This window comes from Rhipicephalus microplus, chromosome 5, assembly GCF_043290135.1.
Source record: "Rhipicephalus microplus isolate Deutch F79 chromosome 5, USDA_Rmic, whole genome shotgun sequence".
NCBI classification, from domain to species: domain Eukaryota; kingdom Metazoa; phylum Arthropoda; class Arachnida; order Ixodida; family Ixodidae; genus Rhipicephalus; species Rhipicephalus microplus.
This window is the reverse complement of record NC_134704.1, coordinates 32,467,211-32,488,031: the sequence shown is the minus strand read 5'-3', so window position 1 is coordinate 32,488,031 and position 20,821 is coordinate 32,467,211. Positions and strand designations below refer to the sequence as shown.

Here is a 20,821-nt window from a genome sequence, read left to right as displayed (position 1 = left end):
ATTCCTAGAGAAGGCAAGCGGGTCAGCGGGAAACAGAGGGTTATGTAGGCAGATGAGATTAAGAAGTTTGCGTGTTGGCAGCAGCAAGCACATAACCGAGTTGACTGGCAGAACATGGGAAAGGCCTTTGTCCTGCACTGGACGTAGTCTAGTTGATGATGATGATGATGATGATGATGATTATGATGATGATGATGATGATGAATGCCTGTAAAGGCTGCCGCATGACCTAAATAGAGAAAAGCTTGATGGATGAAAAATTTACGAGGGATGTGATTGCACACAGTTGTTCAAATGCAGTCAATATCATAGAAATGTGCCAAGCGCAGGGACAGGTTTCTTCGTATTTCATGCCACTTTCTAAGGTTATCCTCACCTAAAGTTCCTGCTTTGTGTGCACCCTAACTTGGACCTTTTTGAAAGTATGCTTTCATAAAAATGTACGAAATCTCACTTTATATTAATGGATATCAGTTTGGGTAAAAGCCTGGTCATCTGTCTCACGCTGAAGATCTACGTTCTCGAAAAGAGTGCTCCTTGCTGCTTCACATCTGCGGAATTCATCGCTTATGACAGCTCATACTGAATTATAAATACACATCCATGGGCATTTCGAGTAATCATTACCATACTTGAATACTTTCACCTAATGCATTCACTGCACTAACCCTTTGCCTTGCTGCGTTGGTTCGAAATAAGACTCAGAGAAGTCAGAAGCTTTGGTGTATCTGTATGCCGAGGCGACATCTTCTGGAGAGCATTGGAAGATGGCATAGCAAATGTATTACGACTCTCACGCGACGAGAGCCTCATAAGTAAACCACGTGTTGCTTATCGTATGAAGGAGTAAACGCTACTGGGCGTTATACCAAGGCGTATGATAGATCTACATTCCGATGAAAAGTTATACTGTGGCGAACTCATATGCTTGTGAAGGCTCCTCCATTATGGGGGGAGCATCACTGCACCCCTCCTCTTATTCTTTCCGCCGAGGAGCTTGCGATAAGAATGCAGAGCAAACAGGAGACACTGGAGTGGAGAGGGAGGATAGTGCAGCCGCACCCTTGCCCCCCCCCCCCCACGATCGCTAGTGGGTGGTTTAATGAGTAAACCATGTGAGCAATGCTGGATGTGGGCTGTGTTGTATGGATGGACAGGAGAAGGTGGCTATGATACGTGGCGTTACACAGTGAGCACATCGCGTCCGGAAATCGCTAGCGCTGTCAATCAAAGACCGCTGCGTTTCGCGCCCGGACAGATAACAAGTTCGCGCGGGAGTCCGGCTGGGAGTCAGTCACCTTCGAAAGCGATAGCGGGGGCCACATTCAGGTGCCTGCCGAATGAATGTCGATCGCTTTGCCCGCAAGCCCACACATACCAGACTCGAAAGCATCGGAGACAGGTCGCTGATAAAGCGTGGGTGCACCGTGCAGTATGACTGACAGACCGCGATAGTGTTTCAGCTCTGAGGTGGTCGACTTGCTTTTTGGAAAGCAAGTCGTGTATATTATTTTGTATATTATTTTGTATAATCGTGTATATTATTTTGAAATGCGTTCTTGCTTGGTCGACGTTGTATTCAATTCTCAGCAAAAGAAAAAAAAGGTTAGTCCTGCACAGAGAAAGGTCCCCGACCCGACCATTCTATCTTTTTATCGCCACCGGAAAGAAAAAGGAACGTGTCAGAAAGTCGGGATAGTTATCATTCGGGCTTATTTATACGCGCTATGTGCAAACATAACACGCTGGCGGGGCCCTAATCCGTGTTTTTGGTATCCTTTAAATCGCTTTTCAGTGTTTCAACTGAAACCCAACAAGTCGATTGATTTGATTGATTTGTGGGGTTTAACGTCCCAAAACCACCATTTGATTATGAGAGACGCCGTAGTGGAGTGCTCCGGAAATTTTGACCACCTGGGGTTCTTTAACGTGCACCCAAATCTGAGTACACGGGCCTACAACATTTCCGCCTCCATCGGAAATGCAGCCGCCGCAGCCGGGAATCGAACCTGCGACCTGCGGGTCAGCAGCCGAGTACCTTAGCCACTAGACCACCGCAGCGGGGCGAAACCCAACAAGTCACATATCCAAATAATAATAATAATAATAATAATAATAATAATAATAATAATAATAAAGCCCCTCCGTGGTGGTCTAGTGGCTAAGGTACTCACTCGGCTGCTGACCCGCAAGACGCGGGATCGAATCCCGGCTGCGGCGGCTGCAATTCCGATGGAGACGGAAATGTTGTAGGCCCATGTGCTCAGATTTGGGTTCACGTTAAAGAACCACAGGTGGTCGAAAGTTCCGGAGTCCTTCACTACGGCGTCTCTCATAATAATATGGTGGTTTTGGGACGTAAGACCCCACATATAAATCAATATTAATGATGAATGGAGTTTTACATTCTAAAGCCGTGATATCATCGTTAAGGGTGCTGTGATAGAGGGCTCCCGAAATTTCGACCACCTGCTGGGGTTTTCAAGGGCACAGAAACCTAAACGTACGGGTATTTACGCTTCCTTAAAGATGTAACCACCGTGGCTGAGATTAAATCCAGCAACCTTGGGGCCACCAGTAAGGCACCGTCACCATAAAACCACCATGGTGTGTTATGTTGTACATTCTTACCCAGTTCAATGGTTCCGCTACCGACAAAACCTTTCAGCTAACGAAATTTGCTGCATTTATTTGAGCCTCACATGGTAAGTTTAGAGCAGAAACGCGATCCGTTACATCTACAAAATGTACTTCACAGCGTGATACCACTACCAGTTTTGATGGTTTTTGCTTCGAGAAGTTTTGTAGTGGCTTCTTTATGTGCCACGCGCTATTAAAGAGACACTCAACAGGCTCCCAAAATACAAAAAAAAGAGCGCAGAATTCTGTCCTGATATTTCTTGTCGTTCTTGACACACTACTATGACGTAGACAGTAGTTCCCGTGACGTATACAGTGTACATGCTTTCGATTCGTTGATACACACGAAATATCACATGTGATTTGGCTCCTGGATAGCTTTGCTATGCAGCCGCCCATCCGTTCTTCTTTGTCTCGCGTGAATGTCGTGCAAAATCAACCAATAAAACTTCACTTTTTGTGTTTACAACCGAGCAAGCGGCGATAACAGCGTACCGCCGAGAAGCTTGAAATTCTGATAGGATCTTGCGCTTACTGCTGATATTGTTCATGTGCATTCAAGAACTAAGAGGCGAGGAGGATGCATCGTGTGTTTTAATGAGAGGAGAAAATCACTCCCTCGTCTTTAAATGCGTGGTGGTGAGTGGCCCTTTAAGAAGCGCAAAGCGATACCCCTCCTTTCTTCTGGCGCAGTACACTTCCTCACCTTCAGATGGCGCCACGGGCACCATTCCATTGTACCGCGCATCGCAATGCGGACGAGGCGGTAAGAGAAATGCAGAGATCTGAAAAACGAAATGATGATATGTTGTCAGGGCCATATATATATATATATATATATATATATATATATATATATATATATATATATATATATATGGTATTGATGGAACACATTCCAATACGTCACCCGCGGAAACATGCGACATCAGTAACACAAACTTTGCTCCCCGGATCAATGCGATCGACTATGAAGGGAAAAAAAAGTGGCGTTTGCATTCGAATCGCCTTAGACAAACGCTTGATGGACAATTGTGGGAGACAATAGGACATTTTAATGTTAAAGCATATCTTTATAAGAACGCCTATGCAGCGCCAGGGATAAAGGGGCATTTCCGCTCTCTATGTCTTCTGTACAAACCCTATCCCCTCTCATCCGCCCTTACGCAGGGTAGCAAACCGGTTACTTTTCCCAGCGTTTTTCATTTCATACAGCTCTCTTTCTCTCCCTTTCTTTACTTGCTATGCCTGCGTGACGCAGTTGAACTCATTAGCTCCTGCTTCAAGCTGTGTGTGATACGAAGTTACCACTGTGACCATGTTAGTCGCGTCCTGCGTTCATAACTCTCCTTTTTCCGGCCTCCGGACTGCACATGGCAGCGCCCCACTTCCTGCCTCCTTTCCGACCCCACCAGAGCCTTTCGGAAACGCTCTGCACTCCACCACCTTAATCTCTATGAATCATGAGATATTTCGCAGAGGTTCGCGTACCATGGCCGCGACCTCCGAAGAATATACTGGCTCGCGAACAAGAAGGTACAAAACTAAACTCTCCCATCCGCAGCGATCTTCAACCACGTAGGTCGTCTCGGGTCACGCTAAGAGGGTCGTACACCTTCGAGGTGTGCTGCAGCCAGAGCCGCCCCGTCAGCATGCCCGCTGTAGACACGCTGCGCACCTTTCCGAAGCCCGGGAGGGAATCTGACGGGAAGCAAGCAAAAGAGAGCGAAGGTGGCGAAAAAAACAACAACAACAGAAAAGGAAAGTCCTCGCGATGCGGTGGTGAGGAAATAGGTCTTCAACGATTGCATCGCATGCTCAAAACTGCCGACCCCGATTTTTCAGCCGGATTAGCCCCAAGTAAAGCTGTCACCCGGGTCCGGTTATGACAACCCGTCATATTTCTTCGGTGCCGCCGCGCGGTTTCTTGTTGCGAGTGAAGATATCGTTTAAGCTGAGCAGGTAGGCAGGTTGGTAGGCCCTGACCCTCCCCCCCCCCCCACCTCCCACCGGCCGGAATGGCATTTATATACTGCACGCGGCGCGGGCATCCCCAGTCATTAGTCTGGCTACACTGGCGCCCTCTCTCGCCGCGGCCGGTGGCGCTGGCCCGCCGACTGACCGATCAAGAAGGGGGGAGTGGGCGACTTCGGATTCGCGTTGAAAAGCGTCCGTGGTCCACTCTGTCGAAGCGGCGAGTCTGATAGAGGGCGAGCCTTTGGGATGCCACGGGTTCGATTACCTCTCCGCGTTAATTTATATCCGGTGTGCGGCCCTTTCTCTGTATTTCTCCGCAGCCTGCGCTATAGTGTCGTGCACTAGAGCGGAAACTGCGTGCCAGAGACACGCACGCGACAGTAGCCTCGGCAAGAAAGTCACACGGACGCTCAGACTAGCGGTGAAAAGGAAGTCGAGCGAAAGGACCGGTTATAAGATGGCTTTGCATCGAGAAAATGAAGCAATGATAGTGCTGCACTTCATATGAGGATACCGATGTCGATTCGGTGGCCTGTAGTATAGCGCACTGTTACCTGCATGCGTGTTTTACATCTGTACGCCGACGAGGAGGTATACTGTGCGTGCTATATGGATCCCATATAGCTGATGGATGTTCGATTTCAAACGTATTAGCGTGATGTATGCTTGCCTACAGAAGTTATCTGGAGCACTTGAGGTTACGTTTGAGCAGACCTAATTATTGGTTAATGGACGTATGCATGCGGGAGGTTACGTAGGGTGTCGGAATTCTGATGTGAGAGGACATGCAGTTAGGCGAGTCAATAATGTAAATTTTAAAAAGTTAAGGGCCGAAAACGCTGCCCTGCGGGACACCAGTGATTACGTTGGTGGATGAAGAAGTGCTGTTGTTAACATATGTGTATTGTGATCTAGATTAGAGAAAATTATTAATTTAACCAATAACGGTTGGATGTATATTAAGGTTCATTAGTTTTATTTTTAGTCTACGGTGCATGGCGAACGTGATCGAAAGCTTTTGAAAAATCGACAAAAATGGCATCAACTTAAAATCCTAGGTCTAAACGGCAATGTATGTGATTTAAAAAGCCGGCTAACTGCGTTTGGTATGAGTAACTGCGACGTAAGCCATGTTGGGGCTCTAAAATAATGTCGGGGTCTTCTAAATAGTGCATGGTTTCAGTGTAAATGACATGCTCAAGTGAAACTTGCAAATAGTACTGGTCAGAGTAATGGAGAGCGTTAGTTTGTTGGATGCCATAACGTTTTTAATGACGTCTGCTTGGGCCAACCTAATAAATTATCAGCGAAAATTGTTTCGTGTTCTGACAGACCCAAAGTCCTCACATAACAAGTTGCAGAAAAAGTTCATTGAACCGATTCGGCCAAGATAGACCAAAACATGTCAATATTCGTGACTTCAAAGTAAAGTCCATGTGCTGAATCTTAGGTGCGAAATTCTAAAATGAAAAGTTGACCTTTATTCATCTAATAATCATTTTGTGGGGATAAAATTACAAGTAATATACTTCTGAGGAAATAATCTATCTGTTTAACAAATTTAATGCCTCACTTACTTGTCCCCTTAGCAGGTTCGGCATTGCGATGCCACGTCGACAACTCTCATTGCGCGCTAACGACTCTGGGAGATTAGGCCAACTTTATGCGGCACAGACACGCTATCCTTCACCCGTCCAAGACAGGCCACAAGAAAAAAAAAGTCGTTTATATTTCTCGCGGCAACGATGGCGATGGTGAACGAGATTGGAATTCATTGCGCATAGAGAGATTGGACTGAATGATATGCTGTTGCACGTGCCCGCTTCCGTCGAGGGTCCGGTTTCTCGTCCCCGCGAGGACGACTCGATTAGTATGTGTATATGTTAGGTGTCGCGGCGGGATGCTAATTGGCGGTGAAAGCTTTGGGAACCTGGTCACTTTTCACGGACCGAAAGACGGCGTCGACCACTTTCGCACTGTCAAGGTTGTCGCGCAAGTCGGCACGGCTTTAGGAATGAAGCAGGCTCGCGAAAGGCCCATGCGCTGTCATTATATTGCCTAGTAATACCCAGCAGTCAATCTCCGCGGGATAGAGTTCGTAATTTTTCATTTAAACCAGGAGTACTTTAAGCTAAAATTCTCTGGTCGATTGGTGTAATGTGAACTTAAAATTGGTCTCATCCCACGTGTTTAAATTTCTTTCTCTGTCCCCCTTGGTGTAGGAGTGGTTTCAGTGCTCGGCTACCGACCCGAGAGAGAGAGAGAGAGAGATAAATAGAGAGAAAAGGCAAGGAGGTTAACCAAGCTTGGCTCGGTTGGCTACCCCACACTTGACGTGGAAAAGAGACCCGACCCGAAGCTCGTGGTAACGCAATAGCCCAGAGACATTAAGCAAGCCTGATGTGTTTCGCGCGAAATTTCCTCAGCTACCTTCCCAACAAGCTCACTCATATATTAAAAGCTAAAATAGCCACAATACCACACCTTGCTTGGTAGGTCTTTTGTTCTTGATTATAGATACGGCGGCAGGAACATTGATAAGCTTTTACCAGATTTATTTTTTTACCGCCTCAAGCATGAGGATCGCCATTCGGGCCACGTTAAAGGAGAATTCCGGCGATTTTTCGATATTCACCGATTTCAATAAAACTTTGTACATCTGTTCTCGTCGGTACCATTGTGATATGTGCCAAGTTATACAACTGCATGTAAGCCATTTAGTGCTTTTAGAAAAAAAAAACATTTTCGAAATTGGTAGCCAATTATGGAATCACACTCGCAAACTCGGGCCATCATGTGTACGTGACGTAAGTGTCTACTCTTATTCAAAACCCCGCCTTGCCCCATAGACGGATTCAGCGCGAGGTTTTCCCTGGGGGTGACGATGACGAGAGAAAAGTTAAGTTTTCTCAGCTGCATACAGCGTGTTAGTCGTCCTTGACGTGCAATATATTGCACGTTAACGACGACTGAGCAACTAAGAGATCGATTAGGGACACGCCAGATACTGCACACGCCGGCTTGTCCAAATCAAAAGGCGATGTTTCCGCGTTTAGAGAGTACATAGCTGCCATTATCACGGAACTTGTCACTGGTAAGCTCAGACAAGCTGGCACAGCTTGATCCCGCGTCGAATGACATGGCCAACTTGCTTTTGGCGCGTCAGAAGAGTTACGTGAGCTATGTTCACACCCTGGCCAACCGTTGATTGATTGATATGTGGGGTTTAACGTCCCAAAACCACTATATGATTATGAGAGACGCCGTAGTGGAGAGCTCCGGAAATTTAGACCACCTGGGGTTCTTTAACGTGCACCCAAATCTGAGCACATGGCCTACAACATTTCCGCCTCCATCGGAAATGCAGCCGCCACAGCCGGGATTCGAACCCGCGCCCTGCGGGTCAGCAGCCGAGTACCTTAGCCACTAGACCACCGCGGCGGGGCCCCTGGCCAACCGTGGTGGTGTGTAGCGAATTTTGCGACGTCGTCCGACACCCACTATGGAGGATGGAGCAACTCCCTGTTTTGGTTTGTTTTCATTTATCATTGATTGCCTAATTGAAATTATTGACCTGGTTCTGGGCAAAACGAAGCACCCTCACTCTTGTAGAACTGTCAATACTATTTGAAAGTAGTATTATCTCAGTATGGTCGAAAATGCATCGAAGTTACCCTTTAAAGGAGCCCTCTAGAATGTTGTACAAGTACCTAGCTGAAACATGGCTTTCAAGAAAACACCAGACATCATCTAGGGTCTGTCATGAGCTTTCATATAAATAAGAACAGCTAGAGACACTGTATACGACAGCGAGAAGTTATATAAAAACTGCCCAGTATAAAATAAAGGAAATAAAAACATATACAACACGACACAACGTATAATCAAACAAAAGTACATACTACATCTAAACGCTGTCACACCTGTTTCACGTCGTATTTCTTTTCCGCGGCAAACAAAGTGCACTTTTTCCCAGGATTCATGTACGACCCCACAGGACAGCGAAACGCCTCTGCGAATGGTCGGAAGTTGCTAAGCGGGACGTTGCAATGTTCTTCGGCAACGTGGTCAGTTTGGGGCGCGCACAGCATGTGACAGTAAGTCATGAAGAAAACCTGGTCGCTGTCGTACTCTCCCAGTGTTTGCAGTCTGCAGTCGTAGTCCCACATTTGCTCCGGCACGGCGACTCTGTAGGCCTCGTACGCGGTCTCCAGACCGGCGACGTGAACGAAGTACTCGTAAGACGGCAGGCGTCCGGTCGCGTTGCAGAGCAGTTTCTCCCTGTACTCGGTTGACTCCTCGCCGAAGGGTGGGACGAGCAACTCTCCGTTGGCGTTCAACAATCTTCCAGTGGAGTCGTATATCTTGGCTACTTCTTTGGCGTAAAGCGCGCCCAGGCCGCCGTACGTCATGGCGAACATTCCTACGTCGTAGTAGGCAGGAGGGTTAAGAGCTGCCAACGTGACGTGGACTTCGTTGAGGTGGTACTTGTAGGCGACCAGATCCGGACCCACGGCCATTCGCTTCGTGTACACGTCCACGTAGTGGGAATCATTAACGAGTCTTCGAACAGCAAGCGATGTTTCGATCAGGTTAGCTGCGAATGGTTTGTCCATGTCCGGGAACGAGGCGTACAGAGCTTCACTAGACTCTCTGCTGTAGAATTCATCGGCCGGCCAGAGTACTGTGCCGATCGCGTGTGCTTTCTTCAGCGCTAGACGTCTTGAATGTCTGTCGATCCACGGCGCGTGTTCTACATTCAAAGCCCACGTGGTGCGGATGTGCTTAAGTAAGGCGTCTACAGATGCCCGCTTCCACGAAGGAAATTTCCGCTGGTGGTGCTAAACACTTAGCAGTCCCAAACTCGAACTCGTGTGTGACAGACAATCGGGCTCAGCCACACCTCGTCCACTGTATCGTGCTCCCAATGCGACCTAACGATAACGCCCAGATAAGTCTCGATAACGAGCCAAGAGAACACTTCGGAAAGTGCATCCAAACTTACGTTATCGAACACGTTGCCGACATTGGTCATCGTACGCATGTCGTACAAGATTACTGCATCGTTCTCGTGAAACGTCAGATCGGGTGCGAAGTTAGTGTTGATAAGTTCGAGTCAGATTCCTCTACGAAGCCCCCTAGTCAAGTCGTCCAAATTAGAAACAACGCAGGCCACTTCATCCGACACACTCGTCTCATGGGTTTCAGCGGTGGCAGCGCGAAGGGCTGCGACGGTCTCGTTCCACTCGGTCCAGTCAAGCGGTTCCTGAACATCGAGCAGTTCGACGTGCAGGTCAACCAGAGACGTGAGGTCCTTTTTGTGAAGCAGTGTGCGCCATGTGCCAGTGACAGGTTCGACTATCAGGACTTGCTGGTTTTTACCGCGATACATCGACGTGTGCACGCTCAGTAGTCCCATTCGCCAGTTGATCGCCAGGTCGAGCAGAAGATCTAGAGGGTGCCGGGTCACGTCGCCTACTTGCGATTGATTACACGGCCGAATCATGCGCATTGACGATGCCCAAGTTTTGAGCACATCCAAGTTGGATTGGACGTCTTCGCTGGCTTGAAGGCAGGATAAGAAAAACTTTTGCGCTTTATTCGGTGCTTGTCTGTTCAATCGAAGCTGTGCAAGGGTGGTACGTTGAGCAGTTGCGATCGGGTCGTGCATTCGCCGATGCTCTTTTTCGACAGCCCAGGAGCCACACACGAAATAGTAGAAGTCTTCACAGGGATCGACGGAATGGTTCCATGCCATCTTGATAGCAGCGGCGTGGCGCAAGCAGTCGGTGTCGTTGCATGTCTTGATGCGCATTTTCGACGACCTTGGCCCCGCGATCATTCTCCGAGCGGTGATATAGATGAAAACGCCGATAATCACGACGGCTATGGCGAAGAGCGCAAGCGCCGATATGGGGCTGTGATGCCTCTTTCACTATGCGGGCTGCACGATTCTCCTTCTACCTGCGTTAGAGAGAATAAGAAAGACAATATTTTTAGGCATAGTTTCGTGAGTATCCAGCTGTAAACTAAACGACAATGTAAATAGGCATGCATTTTGTGCAAACTAATTAATATATTATTCTGCAATGACTAATAGCCTGTGGGTAAGCTGTTATGCCTCCATGCTTGGGTCGTGCACGCTTCGAAGCAGAAACGGAAAGTATGAAGTAAAAATATAGTGTTCCGCACTCTCACTAAAAATAATTCACCGAAGTCCCAGCTTCGAAAAGGTAAAAGTGGGAGGAAGAAAACTAAGTCTTTGTTTTCGTGAAACCAGTGAACGCTTATTCTTTAGTCGTGATCGCCCAACTCGGTCAGTTTGAAAGTTGGTCGGTTGGAGCCGGAGGTGGGCAATAGGTAGTTTTCTAGTCTATAACGAGTCTTTTCACTGCCTGTCACTACTAGTTTGGTTTACAGATTACAGGTTACACTAAGAGGCAGAATGTGACCCATTTCAACATCAAACTAAAACAGAAGTTTGACGACCATTCCAAACATTGGAGGTTATTTTATACTTCTTAAGCGCAGTCGAAACAGGAGAGAATATAAACTTGTATTTTTGAAGGTAAGTATACTGCGGATGTTGAAGACGACTCGATTTTGTTAGAAAATCTATGCGCTCATTCTGTGCGCACATCAAACGCAATCATGAACTGCAGCTGCGGAGGCTATGTTGAGACATTTTCGTTCAGGTTCAAATTAAAATGAGTAACGTAAGTGAAGCCATAATTTGCGAACAATGGAAATGAAGAAAGTTTATGCTCCAGTGACTTCACTGGTTAGTAAACCTAAACGTTTCGTCAGAGAGTGGAATGTTGTTAGTCATGTTCCTATGCTGTTATGCATAAACAAATACGAGATGTCGCTGTTCTCATTCACATCAAGATTCGTACATAGTTTCACCTTTGAATCTGTCTGTGACCTTGTGTCCATTGCTTGGCGGTGGGGAGACGTGCCTTGAACTAACCTATGCTGACGAAGAGGCTCGGGATATTCGTGAGCGGCTTGAACGGGTAAGGTTTCTCGTGACAAGTCCTTGCCTTGTGGGTTTCCCCCGAATGCCTGTCAAACAGCTGAGTCCCAGCTGCGCCTTCTTGGTTTCAGTAATTCACTTCTGGAGTGGTCATGACGTTGTAGCTTTTCATCGGGCTAGCACTGTTGCTGTAACGCTGGACTGCCTCTCTCTGGAGTCTGTGGTACCTGCACCATAGCGGCATCCTCCTTGGTTGAACTCTGTTGGTATCTGCCAGGAGATCTTCCAGAGGAGTGCTGCATATTTCTTCACCGTTTACATTGGTTCACTGCTGGATGGAACAAGACTTGAACTTGGAAGACAGTTTTGCCAGCTCAATCAAGACGATGGGATTTTTTTTCTTCTTCGTATTTTTCTTAGACTGCTGCACGCACCAAGAGCGGTGACGATGACGATGACAGTGCCTAAAACACGGCTCATACCCACTCAGAAGAATCGGCCAAAAACATAACGAGATTTTTAGTTGGGAATAGGATGAGGCTTTTTTTTTATCATTATACCTCGACGCAAAACCTAGTAATACGCGCAGGAGACAACTTTTTCTAAGGCCCTTGAGCATGATTTTTTTTCACGAAAGTTTATTAAGGCAAAAACGTTAGACGCGTCGTCAAAGTAAGAAAGATTACCGTCGATGATGGCAGTATAAATACGAGTGATGCAAAAAAAAAGAATCATCGCGCAATGATGTCACCTCAAGACACCACCATGGCATCACAGATCGTTCACATTTGTGACGTCGCCTTGTCGTCACGCCACCATCAGATAACACCTCCGCTTGCTCAACAATAGACCGATCACGAAGACAGTGCAAAACTATAGGTAATGTGCCTCCGGTCTAGAAGACAGTAGGTGAAGTGCATAGAGTGTTCGGAAAGGGGCGGGGGTGGGTCAGTATAGACCGACTGTGAAGAAATCGACGACGGTTTCCGCCTTAGAGGTGTCTTAGGCGAATACATAAGGAACCCTTGAAGTTATTTGCTCTTACACAACACCTGTTGGTGTGATCACTTTAAACCCCACTGACACTTTCCTGAGACTTTCCTTTCCCTGCAGAATCTATATAGAATGTATGTATTTTTTCTATACATGCGCCATATATATCCGTAAAAATGAGAGAAACATCAAGTTTTGTGAATTACATGCAGGATTCAGCAAGTTGAGTCAAGATAAGCGCAGTTGCTGAGGTTTACTGAATTTCATGCATATTGCAGTTGCACTGATGATTTATTATTCAGAAATACTAGCAATCTTTTGTGAGAACCATGCAGGGAAAAGTGTTTTACAACAGCAAATACACCTAAAATAATAAATTATTATATCGATAAGAATCGTTGACAAGGGAGCATGAAGTGACAACTTGAATAGCAATACATAGAAACAAAAAGAAATTACAGTAGGCGACAACAATGCGCAATAAATTCACAAATGCAAATGTAGGTTAACTACAACTTATACAACATAAAAACTATTCCAATGAAAGCACAAGATTAGAACAGAACAGATTCGTGGGTGCATCATTATAGTCGCTAATAAATTGGGCAACGATGATGATGATAAGGAAAAGGATGATGTGCTGTTTCCAATAGCGCTGACCACTTGTACAGACTATCTTCACTATGTAATTTATGTATACTTAATCAATTTTTGTTATCTTTTCTTAAAATTATTTTTTTTCTTCTACGACAATTCAAAATGGGCTGTTAGCACAATTGTATTTTTGTTTATATCTAAAAAAAAAGAACTCTTTTCAAGCGTCCCCCCCCCCCCTTTATTTTCAAGAACCCTGCTGCCTTGCGATTCATGGCCGATCCACCATGGCGAGTTGAGCCACTCCTCTTGGATCCAACCGACCGGCAAGAAAAGAAGATAGGCCAAGAACAGGACGGAAAGATCTTTATGACTTAGGAAGCTAAAGGAAACGGGAAATTGATAATAGAAGTAAAACATCAAACAAATGAAAAAGCCTAAAAAACAATTGGTCAGACTATCGTGTTGGTCATTTTTTTACAGAGATAGGTGCATTTTGAATTTCTTTAATTCTACCCTATGGCACGCACCCACTACGGCGTCTCTCATAATCATATGGTGGTTTTGGGACGTTGAACCTCACATATCAATCGAGCAATATCAGTTAGCGTGATGAAAAAAAAAGACTGTCACATTTTTGTGGCTCTTGAAATTTCGAGCTCTCAGCACAGCGAAGCGACAAACCTAACTAAAATTAATTTCAAGCTTCTGGAAAGCACCGCCAAATACAGTGCAAAAAAAAAGAAAGATGACAAAGAATGGCACTGTGATTTCGTATTGCCTTTCGCATTTTATTCAAAATGTCTGAACCCAAATAAGTATGGTGTTAATGCAAACTTGAAAATCGCGTGGGTATTGGGAGGTAAATATACCCCTAAACACAGAAACGCATCGCACAAGTAGCCACAAGGATTTGTTCAGAGTATAGTATTATGAAAGACCAAAATTCAAATAGACCTACAATCTGTCAGTACATGAAAATGACACCCGACTGCAGCAACGCATTGTACGACGACACAATGAGAAACAAACATATTTTTGCTCGCGTGCCACAGTGTAATCTGCGAGCATCAGTTACCATTAAAAAATGAACACTTTAGAGCCGGGTTCATAGGTGAGCCGGCCGGGCACTTGTACGTTTCAGCGAATGGGCGGAAATTCATTAGAGAGGTGTCGCAGATCTCCGCATTTTCATGGGATTTAGCCGAGCACATCCCGTGACAGTACGTCATGAAGAATAGCATGTCTCCGGTGTACTTATCGAGGGTACGCAACTTGACATCCGCTGCTCCGGTGTCTGTTTCCGAGACCGCTTCCTTGTACGCTGCGAAGGCAATCTCCAGAGCTGGGAGGGATGGAAAAAGATCGATAGCTTTGCCGTTGCGACTGTTCGTCCTTGCAGTGCCGTTCCACACGCAGTCACTATTTCGTTTGTGTTCCGACGCCCTGTCCGTGGTCCCCCACCAGAGAGTGTCGTTTCCGTACTCCTCGTCTCCGTTAAGGCCGTGAGGACCAAAACATCTGGACACTTCCCTGGCCAGGTATGAGCCCAACCCTCCGTATTCGATGGAAGCAACGGCTTGCGTGTAGTAGAGTGGAGGCTCGAGAGCATTCATCGGGACGAGGACAGAGTTGACTGGGTCGATGTACCGTGCAGGCCCATACGTTGCGGACGTGGTTCTGCTGTAGATGTCTCCGTAGCGTTCATGGCTGACCAAGCTGGCGTAAAAATTAGCGACAGTCAAAAGGTCAGCCATGAAGGAGCTGCCATTTATCGCTGGGAAGATGCCATAAATATCTTCTCGGCCCTTGACAGTGAAGAAGTCTGATGGTGGAAGAAGGCTCATTTCGATGTTAGAGACCTTTCTCGCATAATTTTCTTTCATGTCGTTTGGTATCCACATCGCCTCCCTGATCTTGGTAGTGGCTGCGCGCTTGATTTGACCAGGCAAACTTTCGACCTTTTTACGCATTTCTTTGGAGGCGTAGCGATGCACCACGTGATCGACTATGCTCTGCAAGCCGAAGTAAAGATTAACGTATTCTAAACAAGCGTACTTCTGAATCATTTCGTGGCAATGCTTAAACTGAAGTTCTGGCTTGTCATAAAGTACCCACAGGTGGGTTTGAATAAATACCCATGCAAGTCCGATCGCGAGTTTATCCTCGCCGTATGATTGGAACAGCTTCTCTATGTTCTCGAGAATCTTGTAATGTTCCACTGCAATAAAGCTATCTAGAGTCCAGGTGTACTGGCCCTGAAAGTACTTGTTCAGAAGCCGAATCCAGAGCTCTACCGGAATCGAAGGCGTCCGATGTCCAATTTTTCCAATTGGAAACCAGTCCTGGGCGGGGCTTTTGTGAATTACATCCAATTTCGCTTGAATGATGGCATCTTCTAGTTGCCAGAGTTCGGTATAGTTTACGTTAGAAGGAGTGACGCTGAGGACTTTGAAGTGCTCTTCCACGTGCTTCCTGTAGCTACTGAGCGATTTTTCCTGGCTCTCTTCCCAAGTGATGCCCAGGAAGCCTCTGGTAATGAACAAGGTGCGATAGCTCTCTCGCCCAGAAACAACCCGGACTTGGAAAAGAAAATTGAGGTTCCACTTTATCGCCATCTTCAGCATCACGCTCAAAGGGTGGTCGTTACCGTAACGCTCCTCGGGCCATACAAGTCCCAGTTCTCTCTTCAGCGCAACAAGCTTGCGGACATTTTCGTGTCTTTGTAGCTTCGAGTCCATGCAGCTGTGGAAGAAAGCCGAAGCCTTGGTGGATTGCAAGGCGTCCCGGTCCAGCTGGCTTAGCGCAATGTCCACCGCTCTGGAGTGAATCTCTTCCAGCAGGTCGTCTCGCGTGTGGGTTCTGGACCAGCGGCCGCACACAAAGCCATAGAAGCTTCGGCATGGGTGCACGGAATTGTCCACGCTGGTCAACAAGTCGACGGCGTGTCTTACGCAGTCCTCCGTTTCGCAGTACACTACGACCGCTCCCCGTTTTCTGTACTGCTGCCCGATCGTAATCACGACGATGAAGATTGCAACCTGAATGAGGATAATGCCAATAATCTTCCGCTGCTTCGGTAGATCGAACATCAGCTGCCGCACGTGTGGGATTGAAGCGGATCTCTGGAATGTAGAAAGAGAACACTTGCACTCTGTAATACGGACCATCAAAAGCATACTATACTGAAGATGGCTGCGGATTGCACTGCCACTTGCATAGAACCACGAAAAAACCACCGTGGCTGCCTTTTTTTGAAAAAGACACAGAGACAGACGCCCTAATGATATAAACATAATCTTACCAGATAAGGCGTATCTTGCAGCTCTTGCATAATCATACCACATATGAACTGTATCTTGCAGCCAACTCGAAGCAGCACCTGTGTGCATAGCCAGGGTCCAGAGCCATGTACTTTACCTATGTTACAAGAAGCTCTATACAAGTGTGATTCAGAGTGTGCTATCCCTCAGTTGAGTCAATACTTCTCTCCGCAGTGTAGGCTAGCTCAAACGTTTTGGAAAGTGCTCAGAGGATGTACACAAAGCAGGGTGAGATGCGTGCGTCGTTCTTCTCAACAGCGTACTTACGTGGGCGTGAGTTTTTCAGGACTTTATCTGTAGTTTTCGTGCTTTACCAGCTGTGGCATTGTGAAACATTAGCACAGCTTTCGGGACAAAACCATTTCCGCAAAAAAAACGAGAAGAAAACTTCTCATTGGCTTCATAGGTCCCGAAGGCCTTTATGGTTATCATAAGAGGAAAGTTAGGTGACAAAATATGCTTCCAAAATACTTCTGTATAGTATTTGTTAATGCAATAGTGCTGATCTCACAGTAATACATGAAACTTGCGAAAACATTCAACCATATCAGTCTGCAGAACGCGCTAATGATGTGGCAAAATTATGTACTTTCAAAAGGACTGTACTGCGGCGCTCTCAGCTTACCATGGTTTCGAACTGCGCGGGCAATGGTGGCACCATGCCGCCGGTGGTGTTGGATCCAGCCGGAGCTGTCGGAAGCTGCGCAGAACAGCCAAGGATGTATTTTGTGCGTATTAAGGGATTCTCTATCAAGCTGTATGTTGTCATTCGTGATAGCTTTGCGAAAAGGTGTCGCGTTGCTAAGCACGAGAACGTGGATTCGAGTCTGGGCATTGGCATATTCATTTCAATCGCGTCGAAACGCAATAACACCCACGTACACGATCGTAAAGATATAAAGCTGTACACCTCTTTCAGTATTCAAGACGACATAGAAGCTTATGTTTGATACCATTATGTAAGGGTAACCGCAGTTGATTAGTAGGTGACTTAGAAGGGTACAACCTCGACTAAGAGGGAAGTGAGGAAGTGTGCTGGTCCCTGCTGTCAGTTCACTCCGAGGGCAGCGCTGCGGGCGCTCGTGGTTGCCAATCTTGCTCACTGCTGAATACACAACAGGTGCTTAATCCGGATAGTTATTATTGTGCTCAAGAACGCATATGATTCAAAGCCATATAACACACATTTCTGTCATGAAGCAGAATGAAGTTTGGGCATAGCCTGGGAACGAGAGGGATTTTACAACTTCCCCACTCGCACTCCGACCCAAAAATTCTCAGTTTTGCTTGTGTATGCAGCTCCGACACAAACGCGGGATACTTAAAAGGTGGTTGATCGCCGCTGTCTTTTCCCGTCACATAAGCACTTGGCTTGACCCTTGGTATGCGCTTCCTATAGTTTTACAGACCGGAGGACTAATTAAGCGTTCACCTTAGAAGCGATCGACCTTGTGTATAGATGTTAGCTGCGCGTTGAAAAAAAACTTGTTGAAATTATTCCTGAGTCCACGCTATAGCCTGCCTCATTACATAAATGTGGGCTTATATCCATCTTCAGATAGAAAATGCTACGACATCGATTCCTGTTCAGTGCTTACTTGGATCGTAGTGGTTGTAAAGGTGGTTGCTCGGCTGGATTGGTTCTGGTGGGGTCGCTCGAAGGATGCGGGCGGAACGCTTCTTTTCATTCACCAGGCAGGATGCGACTGCACGTATCTTCTTCTCTTTCTTCTGTTCCCCAAGAGCATTTACACACTACTGTGACCAAGGCGCGTGAAGGTCAGGAAGCAGCCAGCTTCAAGAGTCATTCAACTTTCGATTTATTCTCTTTGCTGAAATTTATGAAATTTTGCTAAAATCTCCGAGTTTTGCGTGGTCAAGCCGCAACACTGTGACTAACAGACACGCCTTAGTGGTTAATATGCTTGCACAAAGGGTGTGTCAACGTTCTTGTTTTTGTTCTCGTTCTCCTGTTAACTGTGGCACATACCCACTGTGGGGAGTTGGCCAAGAAGTGAGTGGTTTTGTAAAGAAGTACGAAGTTTAGGAATAATCTACGTTATATATATTGAAAGATCACAGATTACCTACGAAATCGTCACTAAGGGAAAGTGGTGACACCTTGTGGCAGTTGCGAGCTCTGACGTCACGTCTTCAGGTAGCAGGAGCGCGAGCTTCCTAAATAGACATTTCGACACGCTAATCGGCATGCTGAAATCGCGCCATTTTTCGGAATCGAGATGCCGAAAATGCTTTGGGAGAGCGTGCATCTTCGGTTAAACGAGCGCACCTTTGAACGCTCTCGTTCGTGCAATGCAGGTCAGCGCTGCTGTTAGGCCGCCCATGCTCCTGGCTGCATCAGCACGCCATGCACCAGTCTCCGCAACACGCGAATGCACACCACCATCAGACGTCAAAAGCGTTCCGCCGCCATCATTACCACTTTCAAGCAGGTTTAACTCAACGTGATCATGCTGCGTTGCCGTCATAAAGCCGCCATATTTCGAATGCCGGCACACTAAGAATCTGCGCCCATGAGGTGGGGCGTGCAAAGTATCATTATTTGATTTATTTTCGTTAAGTGACAGGCCCTAAGGCGCAACCCCTGATACGTCAATGTTTACGTTCGCAACTTATCTCCTTAATCGAAAGCCCTTTAATCAAAGTGTCCACGGGGAAGCGCTGTCAAGTCAACACCGCTTCGAGATTATAGTGAAAGGACAATGGAACACCGCGCGGGGAAAAAGAAAATTCAAGTCTGGGGCGGATTCGGAATGTGCCCCACGCTCACTTCCATTGTTTCTCATACGAAGCCGCGCTAATGGTTCCGGCCAGGCTCTCAGCAATGCGATGTAAAGACTAAGAGAATGGGAACGAAACAAAACTCAGCAACGTAATTTCTTTATACGGGCCTTTGCAATGCTTGACGGCTGTGTTTTGATTTCTCCGCGGGAGCGGCGCGTCGCTTATATGCTAATCGAGCTCCGCTCCCTGAATAACAACGGTGGCAAATGGCTTCTTGGAAGGCCTAAGCTGGAGGGTCTTTGGAAAGAAAGATTAACGGTGCTAGAGACGTGAAATGAGTTTTAAAGGGAGTCGCTTTTGCGATTTTGTGCGTATCATCTTGGGCGCTGAAAGTTGAGTCGTCCATTTTCATTGTAGGCTTGATTCGGTGCGCTCAATTAGAACGCGGTGACCCGCTCCTGCAATGCGTGCACCTCGGGCATTCGTGCAAGTGGAAGTCATTTGGAACGGTAGTTCGATGACCATGCTCAACAATATGAACGTACTTAGGCGTGATTTAGGTTGTTTTTTTTTAGGGAAAGAATTAAGAGGGATGGTCTCATCCTTGAGATATTGATTGTTGATAATGATGACTGCGCGCGTGCTTATGATTAGTGATAACAATATTATCGATAAACTTGTTTCCATCCCTGAGTTTTGTACTTGTACTCGTACACAACACCAACTTACACAACCTACTTGTACATGCAATAAGCTTTGTGACCACGCACATCGTTTTTTTAAGTACCACACATTCACGCTTGCGAATATGTCACAATGCTGTGGTGCTGATCCTGCCGCAACTGACTTTCTGAGGCATAAGGACAGCACAGATGCATGCACTTATGCTTTGGTGCCGTCAGGCTGAAGAGCTAAGTTCCAACGTTACTTATGTATACGCAAGTCATGAGACGGCACATAAACAAGATGGCTGCCGGAAACCAATTTAAGCTCATCATGATGATAATACAGTAATAAAGGGATGGTTCACACCCATGTCGGTGGTTTGGTTAGAGCGAGGAAAAAACTTCAACAAATGTGTATCTGAAATAAATTAAACGAAAAGAACATAGCGACAGTGATCACAGACCGAAAATTAAACGTTACAAGATTCTTCACCATATAGTCTCAGCCTCCATAACAAAATCAGGGCATATAGTGATCGCACTGGCTATCAATTAGGACATGGAGCGAAAAGCCTCACTGACAATAATCACGGAATCGAAGGCTGCATGTAGGAACTACCAAAGGGGTGGAATAGGTACGAAGGCATATCAAATTGTAACCAAAACTTCTGAGGACATCCCAATCGGATACATTCAGACCGTTGTTTAGGCGCCAGGAGATTAGGGTGTCCCCAGAAACCAGTTTGCGGATGAGTCGGCTCGAGGCTTCAAAAATCACCGAGCGTAATGGCACACTGCAAGTGAGGACCCAACGCCATGAGACCACACATACGCTACAATTCTTCTATACTAGAGGGATAATAGAAAAATGTATCCAGCACCCCATAGGAACCTCACAGCAATGCAAA

At 46.5% G+C, this 20,821-nt stretch overlaps 2 protein-coding genes across 2 annotated transcripts; both read right to left on the bottom strand.

Annotated features, from left to right (window-relative positions):
- Window positions 1–8,522: 8,522 nt before the first annotated feature.
- On the bottom strand, window positions 8,523–9,819 carry LOC142817235 (neprilysin-1-like). Its single transcript, XM_075894298.1, has one exon. The coding sequence runs from the start codon at window positions 9,231–9,233 to the stop codon at window positions 8,535–8,537; it is 699 nt and encodes a 232-aa protein (XP_075750413.1). The 5' UTR covers window positions 9,234–9,819; the 3' UTR covers window positions 8,523–8,534.
- A 4,431-nt stretch (window positions 9,820–14,250) lies between these two features.
- On the bottom strand, window positions 14,251–19,300 carry LOC119173931 (neprilysin-1). The gene is made up of 3 exons (XM_037424714.2): window positions 19,295–19,300; window positions 17,129–17,203; window positions 14,251–16,305 (listed from the first exon to the last, which is right to left on the bottom strand). Exons 1-3 carry the CDS (start codon window positions 19,298–19,300, stop codon window positions 14,251–14,253), a joined length of 2,136 nt encoding a protein of 711 aa, XP_037280611.2.
- Between the last annotated feature and the right edge of the window lie 1,521 nt (window positions 19,301–20,821).

Bases quoted from the DNA above. Each gene is read 5' to 3' on its own strand.
- LOC142817235 (XM_075894298.1), bottom strand. From the start codon at position 9,233: ATGGACAAACCATTCGCAGCTAACCTGATCGAAACATCGCTTGCTGTT.
- LOC119173931 (XM_037424714.2), bottom strand. The intron at 16,306-17,128 runs GTAAGCTGAGAG...TCTACATTCCAG, and splicing joins CCGCGCAGTTCGAAACCATG to AGATCCGCTTCAATCCCACA.